General features: G+C 52.9%; 1 protein-coding gene across 2 annotated transcripts; it reads left to right on the top strand.

The window, feature by feature from the left end:
- Positions 1 to 506: 506 nt before the first annotated feature.
- LRRC32 (leucine rich repeat containing 32) lies at positions 507 to 21,631 on the top strand. 2 transcript variants are annotated; one of them, XM_032489460.1, is made up of 3 exons: positions 507 to 700; positions 5,417 to 5,507; positions 10,134 to 21,631. In XM_032489460.1, the coding sequence occupies exons 2-3, from the start codon at positions 5,421 to 5,423 to the stop codon at positions 12,036 to 12,038; spliced, it is 1,992 nt and encodes a 663-aa protein (XP_032345351.1). In that variant the 5' UTR covers positions 507 to 700; positions 5,417 to 5,420; the 3' UTR covers positions 12,039 to 21,631. The 2 variants fall into 2 exon arrangements, with proteins under 2 accessions (XP_032345351.1, XP_032345352.1); XM_032489461.1 differs by lacking the exon at positions 507 to 700 and adding an exon at positions 1,250 to 1,406.
- The last annotated feature ends 232 nt before the right edge of the window (positions 21,632 to 21,863 follow it).

The following is a 21,863-nucleotide window of genomic DNA, read 5'->3' as shown; positions in this document are numbered from 1 at the left end:
CACTAGAGCAAAATCCAGAGAGGGGACGTGAACTGCCTAGAATTGTCAGAGGGGATGGCTGCGGTATGGGGAACCCCCTCTGTGGTCACCTCAGGGCCAGGGAAGGGTCATTTCCTTCCCGGTTCAGCCTTGCCGTTCGTCACCCCTCCTGTTTGCCACCCGCTAAGTGCCGCGGCGCCGACAACGGGGGAAATCGGGGCCAGGCCGGATTTCCTCTGCGAACCTGCGGCTCCTAGAGCCACCCGCCCCTCCGGACCCTGCGGGGCCACGATCTGCACGTGCGGCGGCCCAAGGAGGCCACGCTAGTAAAGCGCTTCCTTAGCGACGCCTCTCGCTCTCGGCCCATTCATCCCACCCTCTTCGACCCGCCCCTTCCCAGCCCGGGTTTCCGCGTCAAGAAAATGCTTCACCCCCTTGCAGGTTCCGGATAAACCGAGTCACGCGGGGGCGCGCCGACCGGGCGCTAGGACCCCGCGGCTGGGCGGAGGGGGGGCGTGGTGGGGCGGGTCGGCGGGAGAGGTATTTAAATTGGAGGCCAAGCCGCCCCCTCGCGGGTCGGGCTCCCGTGGGGCGGTGGAGCGGCCGTGCGCCTCCTCGGGCCGTGACCCCGGGGTCTGGCGCTGGGTGCGACCAGGGGGGCAGGTCTGCGCAAAATGTGCCGGGGCTGCCTGGGAGAGGAGCGGCGGCCGCGCTGAGCCAGGTAGGAGCCGCCCAGCGGGCGAGGCTGGCCGGCCCCCTCGGGGAACCGGCGGTCCCGCGCTCCTCTCGAGCACCCGGCGCGGAGCTGAGCTAGGGCTAGACCCTCGAGACGCTGATCCTCAGCAGTCCCCTCCCGCCTCCGCCCCCTGCCTTGCGCGTGGAGCCGGGGTTGACCCTCCCTCGGCCTTAGAGGTCTCCAAGGCTCCTAGGTCCGCGGATCTTTCCCATGAAGGGCGAGGCCGGCGTTCCCATTTGACAGATGGGAAAACCAGCGCAGAAAGGCCGGCACTTGCCCAGGGAGTACGCCGCTAGTCAAGGGCAGATCAGGATTTGAATCCTGATCTGTCACCCTCTGACCCTGGCCAGGCGTGGGTCTTCCCATTCCACCGCGCCAGATAGCTTGCCTGTCTCTGGGGGTGGTGATAGCACCCACCTCTCTCCAAGGGGCTCCTCAGTCAGCCTTCTTTATGGGTGGTAAAAAATGACCCCCACCCCCAACCTCAGCTGCCTGAAATTCCGCCATCACAGTCACATTCCTTTGGGTTAAGGTCTAATTCCCCCGTGGGATGCACATGTCTCCAGAATGGGGCTTGCCCTTAGTGATTCACTCTGCTCGATGGGAACGTCCACAGCCGCTCTCCCAGGACCGGGCTCTGCTAGTGATCCGGGCAGAGAGGAGGGAGAGGAGCATCCCAGAGCCCATAGCTGTGAGCCTGTGTGCTTGTGTGTGTGTTGGAGTTGAGGGGTCGTTGGAGGGGGTCAGAAAGGGAGATCTTGGCCTGTTGTAGTGGAAAAGGGAAAAGCTTGCTTTGGAGGCAGACAGATTGGATTCTGATCCTGACTCTGCTGTTTACTGCCTGTGTGACTTTGGGTAGGTCACCTCTCTGAGCCTCGTTTTCCTCACAGGCAAGTTCTATACGGGGCAGGCAGCTCAGCACCTGCTGGAGAAAACACAGCATTTGGGACCATACAGACCGGGGCTAAATCCCAAAACACTTAGCAGCTGGGTTAAATTAACTGGCGTAAGTCACTTCACCTTTCTGAGCCTCAGTTTTTCATTTGTAAAATGGAAATTATAGTAACTACTTCACTCGGTTGTTGTAAGAATTAAATGCAAAGGTATAGGTAAAGTGCTTAGAACATCTAACATCCTTAAACAGTAGGGATGGGCTTATTATGGTAGAAGGCATTACTCCCCACCCCACTTCTCTCTCTCTCTCTCTCTCTCTCTCTCTCTCTCTCTCTCTCTCTCTCTCTCTCTCTCTCTCTCTCTCTCTCTCTCACACACACACACACCCACCACACACACACCACACACACACACACACACGGATATTCTTTGGCACTTCTCATCCCAATCAGAGTCCTGAGATGTCTTCTGCCTCCTCTTGCCTAGGCTGCAGGCCTGGGGGCATCCTCTTCAGCATGCCTCACTTGGGCTGCTCAGCCCTACAGGTTTGTCCCAACTGGGAAAGATAATATGTATCCAGGGCACTTTCACAGCCATTCTCAGCTTGATCATCACAATGGTTGGGGGCAGATAGTGGCAAAACAGGAACCAGGCTACCTGCCCTATAGGTGGGACGCTGAGGCACTGGAAGTTTAAGGGACTTGCCCTAGCGAGCAGCACTGGTGAGCAGTAGAGTCTAGATGTGAGCCTGGGTCTAAGTGATCCCAGTCCTCCCTCTTGAGAGCAAGTAGCCCTCAAATTCTACACACTATGTCTTGAGCACTGCTTAAGGGTGTCCACAGCTGAGGGGCTCCTTGGTGCCAGATGTCAGGGCAGGATTCCATGTGCTGCAGGGAGGGTCCCTGCCTGATGCTCAGATGCCCACCTTGCGGGTAGGGTGGGATTTGGCAGGCAGAGGAGGGAGAAACGAAGGTCCCTTTGGGCAGCAGTTAAGAACTCATCCAGGTCCTTCCTTATCCTCACCTAGCACTCACCACTCAGCCCTTTGCAATGGACTTCTACTTTCTCCCTCGCTTTGTTGTTTGTTCAATAGATCTTTTGTGAGCACCACTAAATAGACCACTGTTCTCGTAGAATAAGAAATAAACTATCATATGGTCATTGAGAGGAAAACAATAAAACATGTGCAGGTCTGGGGAAGAGCATTCCAGGTAGATGGAGCAGCAAGGGCCAAGGCCCTGAGGCAGGAATGCACTTGCTGTGTTTGAGGAGTGGCAAGAAAGCTAGAATTTGGTGAGGGAAGGGCAAATGGTAGATGGAGTCAGAAAAGAGATTGTATAAAGCCAGATTTTATGGGAGGTTTGCAAGCAGTGAGAATCATGATCAGATATATGATTTAAAGACATCTCTCGGGCTGCTATGTGTAGGACATACTGAAAGAAGGTCAGGGTGGAAATAGGGTGCTGGGATCGAGGCCCAGGGTGGTGCCTCAGTCTGTGGCAGTGATGGAGGAGGGAGGTAGGCAGGTCCAGGGTCCATTTTTGGGGGAGAGCAGACAGAACCTACCGATGCAGGGACAGACTGTGACAGGGAGGTGAAGGAAGAGTCAGAAGAACAACTGCTCTCACTGATGTCACTATGTCACCGACACACCTTGTGTCAATTCTCAGTGCCTTCCCCAGCCTGCTGGGTAGTGTGAGATGGGTCCCAGAGGGAAGTGAAGCCCCTTGGCCCTGGGGTCAGGTCCCCAGGGAGGGAGTGACCCTTAGAGAGAAGGAGTGAAGGGGAGGGAACCACAGCGTATTCAGTGCTGGAGGAGGGGCCAATACATAGCCCAGGCTTGGAGAACCAGAGAAGGCTTCTTGGAGGAGGTCACATCTAAGCTGAGACCCAAAGGACGGAGGAGGTATTCAGCAAATAGGGGAGGAAGTGAAGGTTTGGGGCGGTGAAAAAGTGCTCAGAGAACCGAAGGAAATGAGAGGCTTCCAGAAACCAGACTGGGATTGGGGACAGTGAGAAATGAAGCAGGAGAGAAGAGCTGGCTGGGCAGGGTGCACTTTCCAAGGGACTCAAAGGCCCCACTGAGGAGTTTCCACTCAATTCTGAGTACACTAGCATTCAAAAGGGTGGTGAAGTTCTGCTTTTTAAACAGCAGAACAAAATTTCCTGTGAAAGTCCAACCTGTAACGTAGGTGAGAAGAGAACAGCTGTGCAGCAGGGCCCACGGCCCCAGGGGGAACCCAGGGGACAGGGCTTGAAAGACACCCCTGGGGGGGCCTTTTTGCAAGGAAAGACCTCAGAGTACCCACCTTTGTTTAAAATTCATAGCAAGGATACTTATGGGTTCTAACAGTGAAGACTCAGTCCTTAAAGGACCTATAAATGCCTCTTCTAAAACATCCCTCAGAGTCACAATTTAGTGCTTATTTATTGAGCACCTGCAGGAGATCTTATAGTGTAGAGATTAATGGCAGAGACCTAGGAGTCAGACTTTCGGGGCCTGCCACTTGTTAGCTGTGTGACCTTTGGCATCTTATTTGATTTCTCTGAGCCACAGTTTTCCTATCTGCAAAATGGGAATGGTAATCATGGACTCAGATTGTTGGGTTATTGTAAGGATTAAATGAGTTGATACATATAAAGTGTTGAGAAGAGGGCCTGATGCATCATGAGGGCAAGTGGTACTTTCATAGAATGTCTCATTTGATCTTTAACAAAACTTGACAAGGTTGGCATTAACCTCAGAAAAGGAAACTGGGGCTCAGAGAGGTGAAGTGACTTGTACAAAGTCACATAGCAGGTAAGTGGGGGAGATAGAGGAAGCAGTCCAGTGTGGGTGACTCTGAGTACAGTGATCTTGGATGGCTTTATGTGTCTCTCCTTTTTAATGTTCTGTATGTATTCTGGTCACTTCTATGCCTTTATTTTTGTCCCCAGTTCCCAGCACAGAAACAGATCTCAGGAGGCATTCAGTAGAGGTGTGAATGAATGAAATGATATATTGAGCTGTGTATTCCTAGCATTTGGCCCAGGTTCTCAGTGAATGAGCCCCTAGCAGCAGTAGAATATGGCCCTGCTGAGAGCTTTGTGGTCCCCCTCAACCTCACCCCGGCTGCTCATTGACAGAAGGTCTGGCCCAGCAGGCCTGGGTGTCCCACTGCGTGGGCGGTGGCTTCAGTGAAAGTTAAGGGCCTGGCAGCCTGTTCCTGGGGAAGTCCACGGCCACAGTGCTGGGGGCAGGGCAGGCCTCCGGTGGGGCTTCCTGTCAAGGCTCCAGGCCCAGCCTTCAAACAATGGCAAGGACTTGAGAATCAGAAAATCAAAAGAAAAAAGGGCAAAATAAAAGTCTGCTGTGGGGTGGGGGATTTAGAAATTCCACTTGGGGGTTGAAGAGCTAGGATGGGGGACCTGCTTGTGCCCTGGGTAGAAATGGAGTCGGAGGTCTAGCTCCCCCACCTCACCCCAGCCCTGAGATTAGCCAAGGGCATCCCTTAGGGTCCCTCTGCTCCCTCTAACCCCTCCCGGCTGTCTTCCACTAGGTGGGTCTTCTGAAACCCAAATCTGACAAAACTCTTGTCCAGGGTAATGGTCTAGCTCCTTGGCCTGGCACTGGTGGTCCCTTTGGGATGGGCTGCAGCCCCATTTCCCACCCCCTTCACAAGATTCCCCATTCAGGGCACCTTTGGTGCAACTATAGCTGTGGTATAGGTTCCCCGTGGGCAGGTGCAGACAGGAGGGAGTGGTGGGGGCCAGTGGTGGGAAGGAGCCTGCGGTCTTAGTGTTCCCCTTCCCTCCTGCCCTCTGCAGAGCCATGAGCCACCAGATCCTGCTGCTCCTGGCCGTGCTGACCCTGGGCCTGGCTACCTCCCAACACAGAGACAAGGTACCCTGTAAGAAGGTAAGGAGCTTTGCCCAGGCAGGGAGATCTCCCTGTCTGTTTCCCCAAACCCTAGGGTGTCCTACTGCCCCGCCTCAGAAGCCAGAAGCCAGAGGGGTCAGGAGAGGAAAGGGAATGCATTTAATGCCTTTAAACCTTGCATTTGATGAGTACCTACTAGTATGTTTAAGTGCCTTGTTTACTATTAACCCTGCCAGGTAAGTACCATTATTCCTACCTTATAGAATTGGAAACTGAGGCTTGGAGAAGTTAGGTAACTTGTCCAAGGCCATTCAACTAGGGCCAGTACTGGACTCTATTCCCTCAAGTTGCCCCTACATGGCGGTGGATCCAGCTGGGTGATGAAGTATATGTGTATGTGTTGGGAATTTGGTGGGGAGAGGGGCAGCTGGGAAAGGGTATTCTGTACTGGGTCCCTCCTGAGGACAAATCCCCTTCCCTAACTGGGCTCCTTAACTTGGGCCTGTCTGCCACATGCCTGCCGTGATGCCTCTTACTTATTACTACCCAGGTCAAATGCTGCCTCTTCCAAGAAGCCTTTCCTGACCCCTCCCAGGCTGACCTAGTTCTGTTTGCTCCCTTTTCTGGGTTCCCACAGCCCTAAGTTTCCCTCCATCTCAACATTGAGTACATGGGGTAGTTGGTGAATGGATCCACGTCTGTCTCAGCTCCCAGACCAAGAGTTTCTCAAGGGCAATGACCACATTTGATTCACTTTGTTCATTTTTCCTGCCTGGAGTCAGGAAGACTAGCTGTGAGGTTACTGTGACCTTGTGGGGTCCAGAGAAAATGGACCACCTAGATCCACTTGTAAAGCTGGGCAGTCACTGAGGTCAAGGCAAGAGCACTAGCTAGGGAAGTGACGGGCCCTCCAGCAGCCCCACTTGGACCTGGAACTGGAAACTCATGACACAGGATGGGCATCTGCTTTTGGAGGCTGAATGTGCTGGTACCCAGGGCGCTGCAGCCCTTCCCTGCGGTTTCCAGTGTCCTGCTGTTGCCAACTCACTTCTTGCTCCTCAGAGCCCTTCTGAGAGTCCCAGAACCCAGGATAACAGGCAGAAAAGGCCTCGGATGTCACCAAGTGCAACCCCACGTTCTACCTGGGGCGACAAGCTCAGAGAGGTGAAGGGCTTGGGCCAGCTAACAGGCAGGCGGAACTGGGTGAGCTTTGGATGTGGGGCAAATGAGATAACAGGCAGGAGCCCACTTTCTGAACTTCTGTGGAAGCAGTTGTGATGCTTTTCAAAATAGTAAAAAGAAATTGCCACGTGCTGAGGGCTCACAAGGGGCCTGCACCAGGCTAAGTGGTTTCTCTTGTCTTATCTCCCCAGAACTACTCTTTTCATCTGAGGAAAGTGAGACTGAGGGAAGAGATGTGACCCACAAGGGCCATACTGATAGGAAGTAACAGAGGCAGGATTCGAGCCCCGCTCTCCCAGGCTCATGTTCTCCACTGCCAGCGACCCTTCCTACCCTGCTTCCCTTCTATGTTCAGGTGGTCAAATGGTGTTGGTGGAAAGTCCTCTTCCCTCCTAAAACAAAACAAAACAAAAGCTGAGCAGTGGCACCCTGGCATCCCAGAGAGGCTGGGTAGGGGGTCCACAGGAGAAGCGCTGAACTTGGCTGAGGGCTGATGCCCCCAAGACCCCTCCCCACATAAGTCATTCATGCTGGGGTCTCGGAGCTCAGGGAGCAGTGGGTGCCCTACAAATGGGGTTCTGAGAGCTGCCTTGGCCTTCAGGCTCCTTCCTAGACTGGATGTTGCAGCCCTGCCTCACAGCAGCCCCCTCTGAGCCTCGGTGACAGGGGTCCTGGGCCCTGGGCAGGAAGCAAGACAAGGCCCTGGGCTTTGTCAGCTTAGTGTCCTGGCTCAGCTGTTGAGGGCTGGTGCCTGGTGCCCCAGGGAGCCTTTGAGTATCCAGAGGTGAAACGGGGTATGGACTTGAATGGGGGATAAGACACCCCCCACAACACAGTAGATGCTCAGGAAATGGTGGCTGGCATTATTTACTGGGTGGAAGGAATCAGCCTGGGCATTTGAGCAGCTGAGAGCCTGGTGGTCAGAACTCGGCCAGCACCAATAGGGAAAGGCATTCACAATTGTAGCTTTGAGCTTCTGACCATCTGATTTGGGGTGGCCACCCCCGATCCTCAAGTTTCCTTAGAGGGTACCGTGGGGTATATAATGCTCAGAAAGATTCAATGAGGCAAGGGATCTGTGCCCACGGCACAAGCCTGACTTGAGCTGGTGCTCCCCACGTAGTGACCATCATTGTGCTCCTTTCATTTAATCAGGAGAGTCCAGGGAGCTGAGGATATGAATGGAGATGCTATGCCCAGTGGCCCCATCTGGCAGAGAGGTTGTGAGGGAGGAAGGGGCAAGGGGTCAGGCAGGTGTGGCAAAGATGGCCGGGGTAGGATTCCAATTTGCACAGGTGCCCAACTGCAGGGGTATCCCCGGGCCTCTGAGTAGGGCCAGTCACTGTGCTGCGTGGAGTTGGAAGAGTCATGCATGCCTGATGGAGGGCAGTAGGCTCCTCCCTCCTCCTTACCTTGGGGCTCTTGGGAGGAAGCCAAGAGCTAAGCCAGGCAGAGAACACCCGGACTGGTGTTCTGCCCTGTCAGTCAGCCACTGACTCCCTGTGACCTTGTGTGGCTCATTACTGTCTTCAGGCTCTGGCTCTCCATCTGGGAGGTAGGTGGGCGGGACCCTTTTTGCTCTCACAGTCTTTGACTCTAGTCTGAATTAGGGCTTTGCTTTTCTTTCAGAAGGGTGACTAGGCCAGTCCCTCAGACCTTTACTAAGTTGATGATGTCTGTGACTCTCATTCATTAAAAAAATATATGGAGCTCTTTTTGTGGGCAGGGTCTGAGGCATCCACTCAGTCAATCCCATCCTTGTTTGCCCTGAGCTCACTGTCTAGCAGGTCCCCACACAGACAGTCACAATTCAGGGGGCTAAAGCTATGAGAGAAGAAGCACAGGGGCTGTGAGAGCCCAGAGGGGGCCCTGACCTGCCCGGCAATCAGGGAAGTGTCCCAGCTGGAGGAGACCTTAGAGCTCAGCACAGAGTTCACCATGCTGAACTGGTTGGGAAGGGCATAACCAGCACAGGGAACAGCAAGGAGGAGGCCCAGAGGTGGTGTGGGAGGGCACAGTGAGCAGTGTTCAGGTGTGGTCACTCCGTGTGGCTGGGCTGGAGTGGGTTGGGAGGAGGGGGGACAGGTCAGCAGAGGCTGCAAATAGTCTTCAGCTCTGCTGAGGGTCCTGGACTTCTCCCTGAAAGGGTTTAAGCTGAGGGCAGCATGGTCAGAGTGGAGTTTTTGAGCAGTTGCCAGGCATTTGGCTGGTGGTTGAGTCAGAAGGGGTCAGTGGAGACAGAGATGCCAGGGCAGGAGTGGGCCTGAGCTGGGTGGTTATGGAAGTCAGACCCTGGGAAAGGCTGAGGTTCCTGCTGTGCCGGAAAAGGCAGTGGGAGACTGCATTTGCATGGAAAGAATTCTGGCCCCTGAAGGCACATGTGGTAGAGGGACAGGAGCCGGGCCTTTGATTATTAAAAGACTGGGATTCAAAAGCCAGCTCTGCTCCTCACCAGGTGGGTGATCCTGGGGCCTTCCCTACCCTCTCTGAATGTGGGTTTCTTAAATAGGGATGATCATATTCGATGGGCAGGCTGCTGTGAAGATCCAGTGAGACCATGGGTCTGAAAATGCTAAATAAAATGTGAAATGCTGAATGGGCACTGGGGAGAGCTGAGTTACTTTCTGAATCCAGAGCCGTAAAGTGACTTGTACAGTGACTGGGCTCACACAGTAAAATCAGTCTTGTCATCAAAGAAAGTGTGTAGGGACTCTGGTCATCTTTTTCTCCGCTCCCTCCTCCTCCCCCATCTCCAGGGGCCCACTGGGACTGGGCCACAGGAGGTGAAGCCACTGACAGTGGTGGGGGTGGGTAGCAGCAGCAGAAAGGAGGTCACATCTGGGGAGCATCAGTGAGGAAGGCAGGCTCTGGGACCCAGAGCTCTGCCCCATAGAGTAAGGGCTTGAATGAGATCTGAGGGTTGGAGGCCAAAATTAAAACTGAGGACTGGAGTGCAAATAGCATTTTTCCCTCTTGGAAACATTTTTCCTAAAGCGGTTTCCAGTCTGACACCAGCTAGGTAAATTTAATTCTCTGCATCCATGAAAGGAACTCGGAATTGGGAACCAGGAGGCCTGGGTCCCAGCTGGGCCCTGCTGCTCACTGGCTCTGGGTCACTCTAGGTGATACATGGCTTAGTTTCCTGTAAAATGAGATAATCATCAGTACAGAGTATTTTGTTAGTTCATTTGTTTTTTCTGTTGTCATCTCTCTGTCTGTCCACCCATCAAAGCTTCCTTGAGTCCCTCCCTGTTGCCAGCACTGTACTGGGTACCACAGTCAGGACCAAGAGCAGGGTAGGGGTCACCCCAACATGGGGTGATCACGCTGGATGGAGGAACGTCGAGCATGCTGGGGCACAAAGGAGAGGCCTCTCCAGGCCTGGTGGGGGCTGAAGTTATCCTTCCTCAAGACACGTGTCTGGTTCCACCTCCTACTGCACCCACTAATGTCCGCTGTTCTACCCCCTTCCCCCGGCCCCAGGTGGACAAGGAGGTCTTGTGCCAGGGCCTTGGCCTGCTCCAGGTCCCCTCAGTGCTTCCTCGGGACATCGAGGTCCTAGACCTATCTGGGAACCAGTTGCGGAGCATCCTGGCCTCACCCCTGGGCTTCTACACGGTGCTTCGTCACCTGGACCTGAGTGCCAACGAGATCAGCTTCCTCCAGCCGGGGGTCTTCCAGGTCCTGCCCCACCTGGAGCACCTCAACCTGGCCCACAACCGCCTGGCGGTGGGCACCGCACTGAGCACTGCAGGTCTGGGTTCCCTGCCGCATGTGACATCCCTGGACCTGTCTGGGAACAGCTTGTACAGCGGCCTGGTGGAGCGACTGCTGGGGGAGGCACCCGCCCTGCGCACCCTCTCGCTGGCGGAGAACAGCCTGACACGCCTGGCCCGCCACACCTTCTGGGGCACGCCCGCGCTCGAGCGGCTGGACCTTCACAGCAACGTGCTGATGGACATCGAGGACGGCGCCTTCGAGGCCCTGCCCCACCTGGTGCACCTCAATCTCTCCAGGAACTCCCTCACCTGCATCTCCGACTTCAGCCTCCAGCAGCTGCAGGTACTTGACCTGAGCTGCAACAGTATCGAGGCCTTTCAGACGGCCCAGGAGCCCCAGGCTGAGTACCAGCTGGCCTGGCTCGACTTGCGGGAGAACAAACTGCTCTACTTCCCCGACCTGGCCGCACTCCCGAGACTCATTTACCTGAATGTGTCCAACAACCTCATCCGGCTGCCTGCGGAGCCGCCCCCCAGCGGCGAGAGCATCCAAGCTCCTTCCGAGGGCTGGTCGGCCTTACCATTCTCTAGCCCCAGCCGAAACGCCAGCACCCAGCCCCTCTCCCAGCTCCTTAATCTGGATTTGAGCCACAATGAGATTGAGCTTGTCCCTGAGGGCTTTCTTGAGCACCTGACCTCCCTGCGCTTCCTGAACCTCAGCCGAAACTGCTTGCGGGCCTTTGAGGCCCGGCACACGGGCTCCCTGCCCTGCCTGGTGCTCCTGGACGTCAGCCACAATGCGCTGGAGACACTGGAGCTGGGCACCAGGGCCCTGGGTTCTCTGCGGACACTTCTCCTACAGGACAACGCCCTGCGGGACCTGCCTGCGTATACCTTCGCCAGCCTGGCCAGCCTACAGAGGCTCAACCTGCAGGGGAACCGGCTCAGCCCCTGTGGGGGGCCAGGTGAGCCCGGACCCTTGGGCTGTGTGGCCTTCTCTGGCCTCTCCTCCCTCCGCATACTGAACCTGGTGGACAACGAGATGGAGACACTCCGGGCAGGGGCCTTCCTCCACACGCCACTTACTGAGCTGGACCTCTCTGCCAACCCCGGGCTGGATGTGGCCATGGGGGCCTTGGCGGGCCTGGAGGGCTCCTTGGAGGTTCTGGCCCTGCAGGGCAATGGGCTGGCAGTCCTGCAGGTGGACCTGCCCTGCTTCAGTTGCCTCAAGCGGCTCAATCTGGCCGAGAACCGCCTGAGCCGCCTGCCTGCCTGGACGCAGGCCGTGTCCCTGGAGGTGCTGGACCTGAGGAACAACAGCTTTAGCCTCCTGCCAGGCAGTGCCATGGGCGGCCTGGAGACCAGCCTCCGGCGCCTCTACTTGCAGGGCAATCCACTCAGCTGCTGTGGCAACGGCTGGCTGGCAGCCCAGCTGCACCAGGGCCGTGTGGACGTGGACGCCACCCAGGACCTGATCTGCCGCTTTGGCTCCCAGGAGGAGGTGTCCCTGAGCCACGTGCGTCCCGAGGACTGTGAGAAGGGGGGGCTCAAGAACGTCAACCTCATCATCATCCTCACCTTCGCCGTGGTGTCTGCCATCCTTCTCGCCACGCTGGCCACCTGCTGCTGTGTCCGCCGGCAGAAGTTCAACCAACAGTACAAAGCCTAGGGAGGCTGGGGCTGCAGACCAGCTTAGCCGGGAGGCCCTTTTAGGTCATGGGGGAGCCGGAGGCACAGAGAGGGGTGGGGACTGATCCAAGGTCACACATTTGAGCCAGGGTCTGAGAACCCTGGTGTCTAACTCCCAGCCCAGGGTTTCTTTTCCTGCACCCTGCTGTACCAATAGGCAACCTGCTTCCCCGGCTGCACGTGTGGTGCAGCTGTGGAAGCCGGAAGTTGTGCAGTTTTAGGAGTGTGAGGTTGACCCATGGATCCACAAATCTTCACCAGGCATCTGTTTTGTTCTGCCCCTGCCCTGGGCACTGGGGATGCCAGGAAATAAGACACATCCCTGCCCTCAGCATCTCTTGGTCTGGGTGGGGAGGTGGTCACCGAATGTGCCGTGACCGCACAGAGTGTGGAAGCCTGGGCTCTAAAGCCCTGCAGCCAAAGCTGACTGAGTGTGGATGGTCCTGCCCTAGCCCGGTCAGGGCAAGGGAGGGGCTAAACTGAGAGGATTTGTCTGAGACATTTCCAAGCAGACTATTTGTCACAGCTTCTGATAATGACTTTCAGCTTCTCTGGAACATAAAGAGCTTGTGACCGGAAGAGAACTGGAGCCACTGGAGTACGTCTTGCATCCAGCGCTATTAGGCGGGCTGTGCTGGCTCCAGCAGGGCCTGGTGAAGAGGCTGTCTCCCTGGGTGCCAGCCCAGGGCTGAACCATTCCCTTTCTTGCTCTGGACAGGCTCTTCCCCTAACTGGCACTCCCGTGTTGCACACACTGGCCCAGATACTGCCCTAGCCCCTCACTCCCTGCCCAGGCCCCCGATTTCATCCCAGCACCATCGTGGCTGGTGAGCCAGGAGTTAGAACCTTAGGTATCTGGTTCTATTTTGCTCCAGGCTTGGCAGCAGTAACAAACCCAAGCCTGTGTCTGCCTCTTTATGACAACCCTCTGAGATTGGTATTTATTCCACTTTCAGAAGAGGCTCCAAAAGTCTCCCTCCAGGGACCAACCCCCTCAGCTAAGAAATCCCAGAACTGAGGTTCAGACTCACACCCTCTTGAGTCCAGGGCATGAGCTTGGCCACTGCAGGGACTGCAGGCTGTTGGGTGGGCAGGAAGTGATCCCACATGGCCAGAACGGGGCCTGGGAACTTCCTGGGCTGTGCCTGCCCACCCGCTCCTCTCTCTCCGCTCTCCTAGGTGGGCGGAGGGAAGACGGGCAGCCGCAGACCTCTCCTCCTTCTCTGCCTCAGTTTCCTTTATTCCCTCCTTTGCAGACTGGGTGGACTCTCCTTTTTCCCTTCTCTCTCTTGCATTCCTTCCTTCCCTCTCCCTCCATTGAGCACAGCCTGGAGTTTGAGACCATTGAGTCCAACCTCCCATGGCACATATAGAGAAAGTGGGACTTAAGGAGAGAATGGGACTTGCTCAGAGCTGCACAAGTCAGCATCGGAGCTTGGGAAAAAAGGTGGATTCGGGCCTCATGGTGGGATGGGGGGGCAGGACAGGTGGAGGTGGGGAATGGAGGTGGGGAATGGAGGCTGGAACTGAGTGGTTCCCTTCTGTCTCAGCTGTCATATCACAAGATAACACTGGTTCCAAACTCTCTTTGCGGTCCTCATCATGTAGGGATTTTTTTCTCCTAGAAAAATGGGTAAAAAATCCCATCAAGATATAACGCCCTGTCTCTCATAGCCAGAGAATCATGGGCTGTCCGGGAAGAAAGGAGCTGTGGGATCAGCCTGGGACCATGTGTGCTGTCTTCACCCTCTTACCTGTGCTTGGCTCACAGTCAGGCTCTCAATGGTGCTCGGTAAAGTGTGAAATGATAAAAATGCCCATCTCCCCACCCCATTTGACAGATGAGAAAACTGAGGCCCTGAGAGGGTCAAGGACTCAGGGAGTCAATGGCACAGTCAGGGCTAGAACCTGGTGGCCTGGCCCCAGCCGGTGGCCCTGGTGGCATGTGGGGCAGCTGGGTGGGTCAGTCCTGTTTGGGATCGTGACCACAGGTGCTCACTGTACACAAACACTCTTCCTCAGGCCTGGAGGGCAAGATGTGGGTGCCTTCATGCCTGATCTTTGAAAACACTACACAATGCTGCTGTCACCTCCCAGGAGCCAGGCCACAGCCCAGGCCTCGGGATCAGCTCTTTATATAACCCACATGAATGTATTAAAAAATAATTTTGGAGAAACAACGCAGCCAGCCAGCCTCCTCCTTGCTGCCGGTAATAGGCATCATTGCATTCACTTGAACCCTGCTCTCCTCTGCTTCCCTTCCAGTCTTTGAAGCAAACCCCTGGGGATACAGGCTGAGGACTGTTGTGTGGGAGATGGCACACCTCTGTCCCCTCACACTCAACAAACCCTGCTCCCCACCCACCACTGAGAAAATGGTGGCTTCCAGCAGGAACATGTTCTCGCCCTTCCCTCCTCTGCAGCTCTGTCCTCACACTTTTCTCTATGCTCCCCGCTCTGTCCCATCTCAGAGGCAGTGCTGTCTCTCCCTCCCTTGCTGGAGGGACCCTGGATGCCTTCCTCTCAGCCCACTCCTTTTCAGGCTCCACTGTGTGCTTACCCTCCTCAAGGCCTCTGGTGATCACTAGGACCCTTCCCTCAGGAATGTCATAACCCTCGTTGCTGTCACCACCCCATTGCTCTGACGATGCCCACATCTCTGTCTCCAGCCCCAGTCCCTCCTGAACGTCCAGCCCCTGCTACCCTGACACCCAGCAGCCTCCCCAGATAGAGGGCTGAAGGTCTCCAGGGGCTGGAGGATTGAGAGCGAGCAGCCAGGCTGCAGTTCAAGGTTGAACTTTGAAAAACCAGGAGGGGCCAGAAGAACGTTCTTGATTCCTGGAAGGGAGTTGGAGGGTGAGGGTGTAGGCTGTGGGGTCTGAGGGAGGGACCAAGAGCCACTTCACCGGGGGTGGGGGTGGGAGACAGGCGAGGGGCTCTGAGGAAGAGTCTAGAAGGCGGGGAGTGGCCCTCCCCGGCCCCCCCACCCCCTAACCCCAACTTTGCAACCCCTTGTGCTGGTGCTTATGTGGCGCCATCTCCCCTTCTCAGCTGCCTGACACACAGACACTGCCCCCTTTGCACGTGCCAAACTCCTCTCCCAGGAGTTCCAGCTCTGCCTCCGCAGCCCCCAAGTATCCTGGAGATTTCTCCAGCCCAGCTTCTCCTCTGGGCTGTGACCTCTCACCACCAGGTTCCTGCTCCCAGCTAAATTTTAAATGCCTGTTTCATGGATGGGGCTGGCGGGCCACAGGGTATGTGACTCAATGCCTTGGCACACAGTAGGTGCTCTGTGAAGGCCTAAGGCAAGGCAGTAGTATGGGCTGAGCTCAGCCCGGGGTTCTGTGGGCCTCCGACCCAGCCGGGAGCCCACCCTGACCCCTTTTCCTGGCAAACAGGGGCGTTTACTCACTTGGCCAAGACCCCCAGCAAGGCAGAAATTCCTGTTTTTAGCCCAATGTAGACACAGCTGCCATCTGGGTCATCCGAGCATCCGGCAAGTTCCAGGGGGGGAGGAGGCCCTCGCCCACCCTCTAGCACAGACAGACGGCAGTGCCTGGGTCCCTGGCTCACTGGGTTCAGTGAGCTGTCATGGTGCTCCATGAGCCACAGGGCCCAGCAGGAGCCGGGCCGGGCAGGAGGGGAGGAAGCCAGCACCCACGGCACACCAGCACTTCACCCTCTCAGTCCCCTGTGCTAGCACCCCCCCCCCACCAGGCCCAGGATCCACCATCCTCTTTCTGTGCCCCTGTCATTTGGCAGCTCACAAGGCCCTGCAAGTCCGGGTCCCCATGGCCCTCCATCTGCACCTCTCTCTGACCGCCTCCCACTTCTTATTCAGAGCTGACCATTACTGAGCACTTTCTGGGTAGGCCCTGCACTGAGCACTTGATGTACATGGTCAGATATAATTCTGATACTCTTTGAAGGGCTTTCTGTTATTATCATCCTCATTTTAGAGAAACTGAGACTTCAGTTCCCACAGCTGTAAAGTGCCAGAGCCAAGACCTGAACTAGGTTTGCCCCACTCCTCTCTGGAGTCAGGGCTCTTAACCATTAGGCATCACTGCCTCCTGACCCTCCCAACTCCAGGCTCTCTCCCACCTCCTCCACTTGGAATATCTCACCCATCCTGACCCACCAGCCACACTCCTTTTTAAGCCCTGCCCACATCACCTCCTCCAGGAGGACTGCCCTGATTTTTGTCCTCCAGCTGCTGGCAGCCCTGGGCCACAACATCAGGATGTCTGCCTGATGGGCCTCCAGGGCGGGAGCACTTTCTGTCTCCCAGGCCCGTGAGCCAACACAGAGGCAAGTTCATAAACGGTTTCCTGAATGGATGGCCCTGCCCTCCAGGACCTAAGTGCTTGTGGGATTAAGATCAGCAGTAAGACCAAGAGTGGGTGGCAGACTTCTCAGGCAGACCCTCATTATCACCACTCTCTTCCCTTCAGTTCCTCTTGCCTCTAGAACCCTGGCTTATCTTCTGCATCCCCTCCCTGCCCCCCCACCACACACTCTTCTCTTCTTCTCTCCCTCCCTCCCTTGATCATCTATCCCCCACCCCCTTCTCACTGGGAGCAGTTGGGGCTGTGGTGCTGAGAACACAGGGGTGGAGGGGAGGGAGGCTCGAGCTGTTTATAGGAACTGGAGCAGCTCCATCCATCAGCTCTGTTTGGAGCCGGAGACCAAGCATAATAAATACCTTGGCTCCTCCCCAGCTGTGCTTTCCCTGAACTTGGCCGTCCGAACTCCAAATCTCTCTGGTCTGCTGGTTCTCAGGACCCAGCTCCCACCCCACCCCACCCTACTCCCACCTCCCAGCAAGCTGCCCTGGAAAGAGCCCTGCCTCTGGGGCCAGAAAGGCAGGGCTGGGTCTAGGCCATGCTGCTGCTTTGCTCTGGGGGCAAGGGCAAGGGCAAGTCGCACCACTTGTCTGTGCCTCCATTTCCCCATCCATAAAATGGGATCATAATCACTCCCCCACTGCCAAACACACAGTGCTGTTCACGTTAAGCCAGAGTGGTTTGGGCATCTGGGGGTGCTGGGTCCTGGACCCCATGGGATCCCTTGGAACTGGCAGACAGAGCCTATGCCTATTGGGTGGAGGCACCGCAGAGCAAGCAGGAAGTGGTCAGCACCACGAGGGAGGTCCAGACGTTGTGCTCTGGGAGTTTGTTTGCAGCAGGGAGCGGCCCTTCCAGCTGGAGGAGTGAGGGGAGACTTCGAGGACATCTGGGCTGGCCCTGCAAGGAAGGGTAGGATTTCAGCATGGGGAGAGCCTCTTCCAGGCAGAGCAAACAGCCGGAGCAAAAGCTGGGCAGTGGGAAGATGCGGGCCTTGTAGGGGCGGGGATGGGGGTAGGGAGGAGGGCAGAGAGGAGTCTTCCTATGCCCAGCCTCCATCCTATTGCTCCCAACTTCATCCTCTCTGATCCTTCAGCACCTTCCTCTCTGACTCTCTAGCCTTCTGGAAACTTCCCTCCTTCCCTGGAGAGCTTCGGACTCACCAGCTCTCCCAAGTTGTGGATGCATTCCCGGAATTCTGCAATCATGTTCCCACCACCATGTCTCCCCCCAAAAGCCACCCTAGAAAGTAGAAGACTCAGATCAGGGGAAAAGTCATTGGCCAATAGCACATGTTTCTGGAATGAATAAGGGTAGAAATGAATCAAGGAATGAAGAAAAGAGTGAGTCAATGAAAAAGAGAGTAAGTAGTAAATTGTTGAATTCAACTGGTATTTCTTAAGTCCCTGCGACATACCATGCTAGGTGCTATACTTACAAACTCCCTCCTCTTGTGGTGCTGACTTTTGGGGGGCAGGGTCGCGGGGGGAAAAATAGGCATTAAACACACACACACACACACACATATACAAACACACAAAAACAAGATGGCAAATTGTGATGAGTACTATGACAGGAAATAATAGGGAGATGTAATTGAAATGGGCAGACTTAGAGAAGTCGTCTCTGAGGATGGAATCTGTAAGCTGAGACTGAAGGACTTAGGTTGATGGAAGTGAATTGGTATGACTTCTAGCCTCTTCCCCTCACTCCCATGAATTTGCCTAAATGCCTGGGGAGAGCAGGATCTATACTTGAGACCCGAAGGTCCATTTTCATGCACTGAAAAGTCTCCCTCCACTGGGACCCTCCAGGCCTTTCCTCTCCTTCAGTGCCTTGGCTGTCCCATTCTGGAATTATGGAGGAAAAACATGGAAGATCACATATGGGGTGGTGGGAGGAATGCCAAGGGAGTGGTCCCAGGAGTCAAGCCCCATTGTGGGGGTGGGAGGCTGGCTAGGCTACAGGTAAGAGAGTCCAGTTCCAAAGGCCCCTGCTTTAAAATTTGGGGGAAGAAGGGTTGGATGGGCTTGGCTCCCTCCGTCATTCCTGTGCCACCCACATCAGCTTGCACCAATTCTCCTCTCTCACCCTAGGAAACATTAACATCCTCCTGCCTAACCTTCTGTATGTTTTCTCCATAATCAAGTAATAATCATCGACAAACACATTTAAATTATATGCAAATACACTTCTGCATGTATCATTGTTTTATAAAAATGGGACCATACATTTTCCTGCATCTTGCTTTTTTTTTATTCAACAATACTTCAAAGAAACCCCACCAAACAGAGGTAGCTCTGACTCATTTTTGACTGTACATAATATTCCATAGTGTGAATATCCATAATTTATTCAGCCATTCACCAATTGGTGGACATTCAGTTCATCATCTTTTCTTGCAACTGTAAACATGCTACAAAATCATCCTTGTTCATATGCCCAGAGTCTCTGGGAGTTGTATTTCTGTCACATAAGAACTTACCAGTGAGATGCTACATCAGTGGATAAATATATACATATATATTAAAAACGTAATTTTAATAAAGCTCACTTTTCAAAACGGCAATAATTTATCGTAGTTCCACAAACAACTTATGAGGTAATCTATTCCTATACTTTCTGCCAGAAAAGCAAGTAGTAGCAGCAGATATAAAGTGGTCTCGCATTGTTACTTTAAAATGCATTTCCCTACTGCTGAATCTGAGCAGCTTTTCCTTTGTTTGTTGGCTGTTCGGATTGACTCTTTCATGAATTGCCCATTTTCATCCTATGCCCATTTTCCCGTTGCGTTATCTTTTCCTTGTCAATTTATTAAGCCTCATTATGCATGCAGTTTTTAACTTTACCTAGCATTTTTATAATTGATGTTTTACAAATCTCTCATCAGTCTGTTGACTCTGGTTATATATCTTCTACAATGCTTTTCAAGGCCTCAATTTTCCTTCATAGCTTCTCAGTTTGATTGTTTCACTTGGATTGCTCATATAAGTCTCCTAAAATTTCTTCTTTTCCCCCTTGTTTTCTTTTTAACATTTAAATCTTTAAATAATCTAAACTTATTATGTAGATGAAATATTTTATTTTCTTCCAGATGGACTTTAGTTGTGCCAGCATCATTTACAAAATAATCAAAAGTTCACTCTGTCGAATACTAACTTCTGGCATATATTTGGTATCCATTTCTGGATTTTTTGTTCTGTATATTTCACTGATTTATTTCTCACTTCTATACTAATACTCCATTGATCGCTTTTGGAGTTTGATGCAAACAAAGCAAATCCTTTTGCACTGTTATTATTTTCTATAACTTTGGGGCTATTTTCAGGCATTTACTCTTCCATTTAAACATTTCACTCTGTTTGGGACTGACCTGGGGAGTTTTGACACAGCTACGATATTAAGTCTTCCCATCCAGGAGCATGGTATGTCTTCTCATTTTTTCAGATCTTGTGTTCAGTTCTTCTACAAAGTTGCATAGCTTTCTTAATATGGGCCTTATCGTTTTCTTGTTCAATCTATCCTAAGTATTTTGGACTTTTTGTCAAGATTATAAATGGAATAGTTTTTCTATTTTCATTTTTATGTGTTTATTTTCAAAATATATAATTAGTTTTTGTATATTTATCTTGTATCTAATAACCTCATCAATTTTTCTTAATTCAAATAGGATTTTTGGGGGAAGTTTGTTTTGTTTTTGCATTTGTTTTTGGTTTTTATTTCTCTGTTAGAGGCTCTTGGGTTTTCTGGGTAAACAACCATTTAATTGTCCTCATTGTTCCCATAGCTCCCTTGATGGCCTCACCATGGTAGCATCTGCCTCCAGCCAGGCCTCCAACTAGCCTACAGCCAGGTTGCAGGGCCTCCCCACATCCCCATGCCCCACCCCTCCACTGCCCACCACCAGGCTTCTTCTCTCATGTCTTCTCTTCCCAAGACCTGAGCTCCAATTCCCTGTCTCTCTGGTTTGCAGAAGCAGAGTGGTGGGAGGCTCAGAATCCCTGCTGCTTTGTTCCACAGAATAAATTTGTTCCACCCTAACTAGAATTCTGTTCTTCTCCTGGAGCAAAGGTTGTAAACTAGTGGCCTGTGGGCCAGATTTAGCCCTCAGACATGCTTTATTTGGCCCACACAGTGATTTATAAAAATCTGGATTGGTTGCCAACATTTAAAAATTGAAAAAGTTGTTTTATATCAGAACATGTGAAAATCTGGACTTCTGATTTTCTTAAAATCCTGGAAAAATCTGAGAACCTGGGCCCCCACCCCACAGGACAGTGAGTGGCAGGAGTTGTGAAATTGCATCTCCCACCCAGACTGAGCTCCTCAAAGTCAGGAGGCCACCCTTACATAGAGCCTGGCTCCAGGCAGCGATCATCAAAGTTTAATTCCTTTCTTTTGTATCATGCACAAGTTTCAAGGACATGTGAATCAAGAGTCCCCTATAGAAAGGGTTCTGACCTTGATTGAACCTTTTGACCTTGCATGAACCCTTTGGCAGTCTGATAAGCTTCTGGACCCCTTCTCAGAATAAGGTTTTTAAATTCATAAAATGAAAAATACACATGGTTACAAAGGAAATCAATTCTCCTGGATGCATTTTTCAAAATATCAAAAAATATTTGTAATTGAGTAATTCATGTTTTCTTTACTGACACGTTTTAAATAACAAGACCTAGTGGCAGGTCTGATAATTACCATAATTTTGAAGCACTGTTAAGCATGAACAGTATTTTTCAAGATCTGCAACAACTGTAACAAGACATAAAAACATCCGTGATTTCTGTTGGTGGTGGGACTGCTGGGGTTACAGGGACTGGTAATGCCACAGGGATTGGTGGCCTACATTCATGATGGAAAAAGCTGTTACATTTCAGCTAGAGGCTAATGGTGAAAATAAAGATGTAATTTTTTCTTATCCAAGTTCACAGCCCCAAGAATTCTACCCTTGTAGCCCATGGATCTCAGGTCAAAACCCCTGCTTTTGGGAGAAGGTGCTAATGGCAGCTACAACTGAGCCACAATAACAGGGAAACACAATCCCATAGAAACCACCACAGTCTTGGGTATTCTCATCCAGGGCAGGGTTGGGATGTAAATTAGATCACTTTTTCTGGAGGGCTATTTGACAACGTGTTTCAAGAATCTTAAAAATGTGCATCTGCTTTAACCCAGCAATTCTGTTTCTAGTTTATCCTAAGGAAATAAAGATGTAGCCAAAAGAAAATTGACTGTGAGGATGTTTATCAGAGCCAAGGGCACATCCAGCTTTTGTGGAACCTGAAGCTTGTACAATTTAAAGGGCCCTTTTTACAAAAACAAGACAAAATCATGAATACAAAATTGCCAGACTCTTCTCCTGGGCATGTGAAAAGTTCTGAGCAAGTGAGGACCCTGCAGCTAAAGTGCCATCAACCACACCTAAACTGACCCAATCATAACGTTATTATTAATAATCT

Source organism: Camelus ferus, chromosome 10 (genome assembly GCF_009834535.1).
Source record: "Camelus ferus isolate YT-003-E chromosome 10, BCGSAC_Cfer_1.0, whole genome shotgun sequence".
Taxonomy (NCBI): Eukaryota; Metazoa; Chordata; class Mammalia; order Artiodactyla; family Camelidae; genus Camelus; species Camelus ferus.
This window is presented reverse-complemented; position numbering and strand designations above follow the sequence as displayed.

Excerpts from the sequence above, each read along its gene's own strand:
- LRRC32 (XM_032489460.1), top strand. The coding sequence starts at position 5,421 with ATGAGCCACCAGATCCTGCTGCTCCTGGCCGTGCTGACCCTGGGCCTG. Across the intron at positions 5,508-10,133 it reads ACAAGGTACCCTGTAAGAAG|GTGGACAAGGAGGTCTTGTG; the intron begins GTAAGGAGCTTT and ends CCCCGGCCCCAG.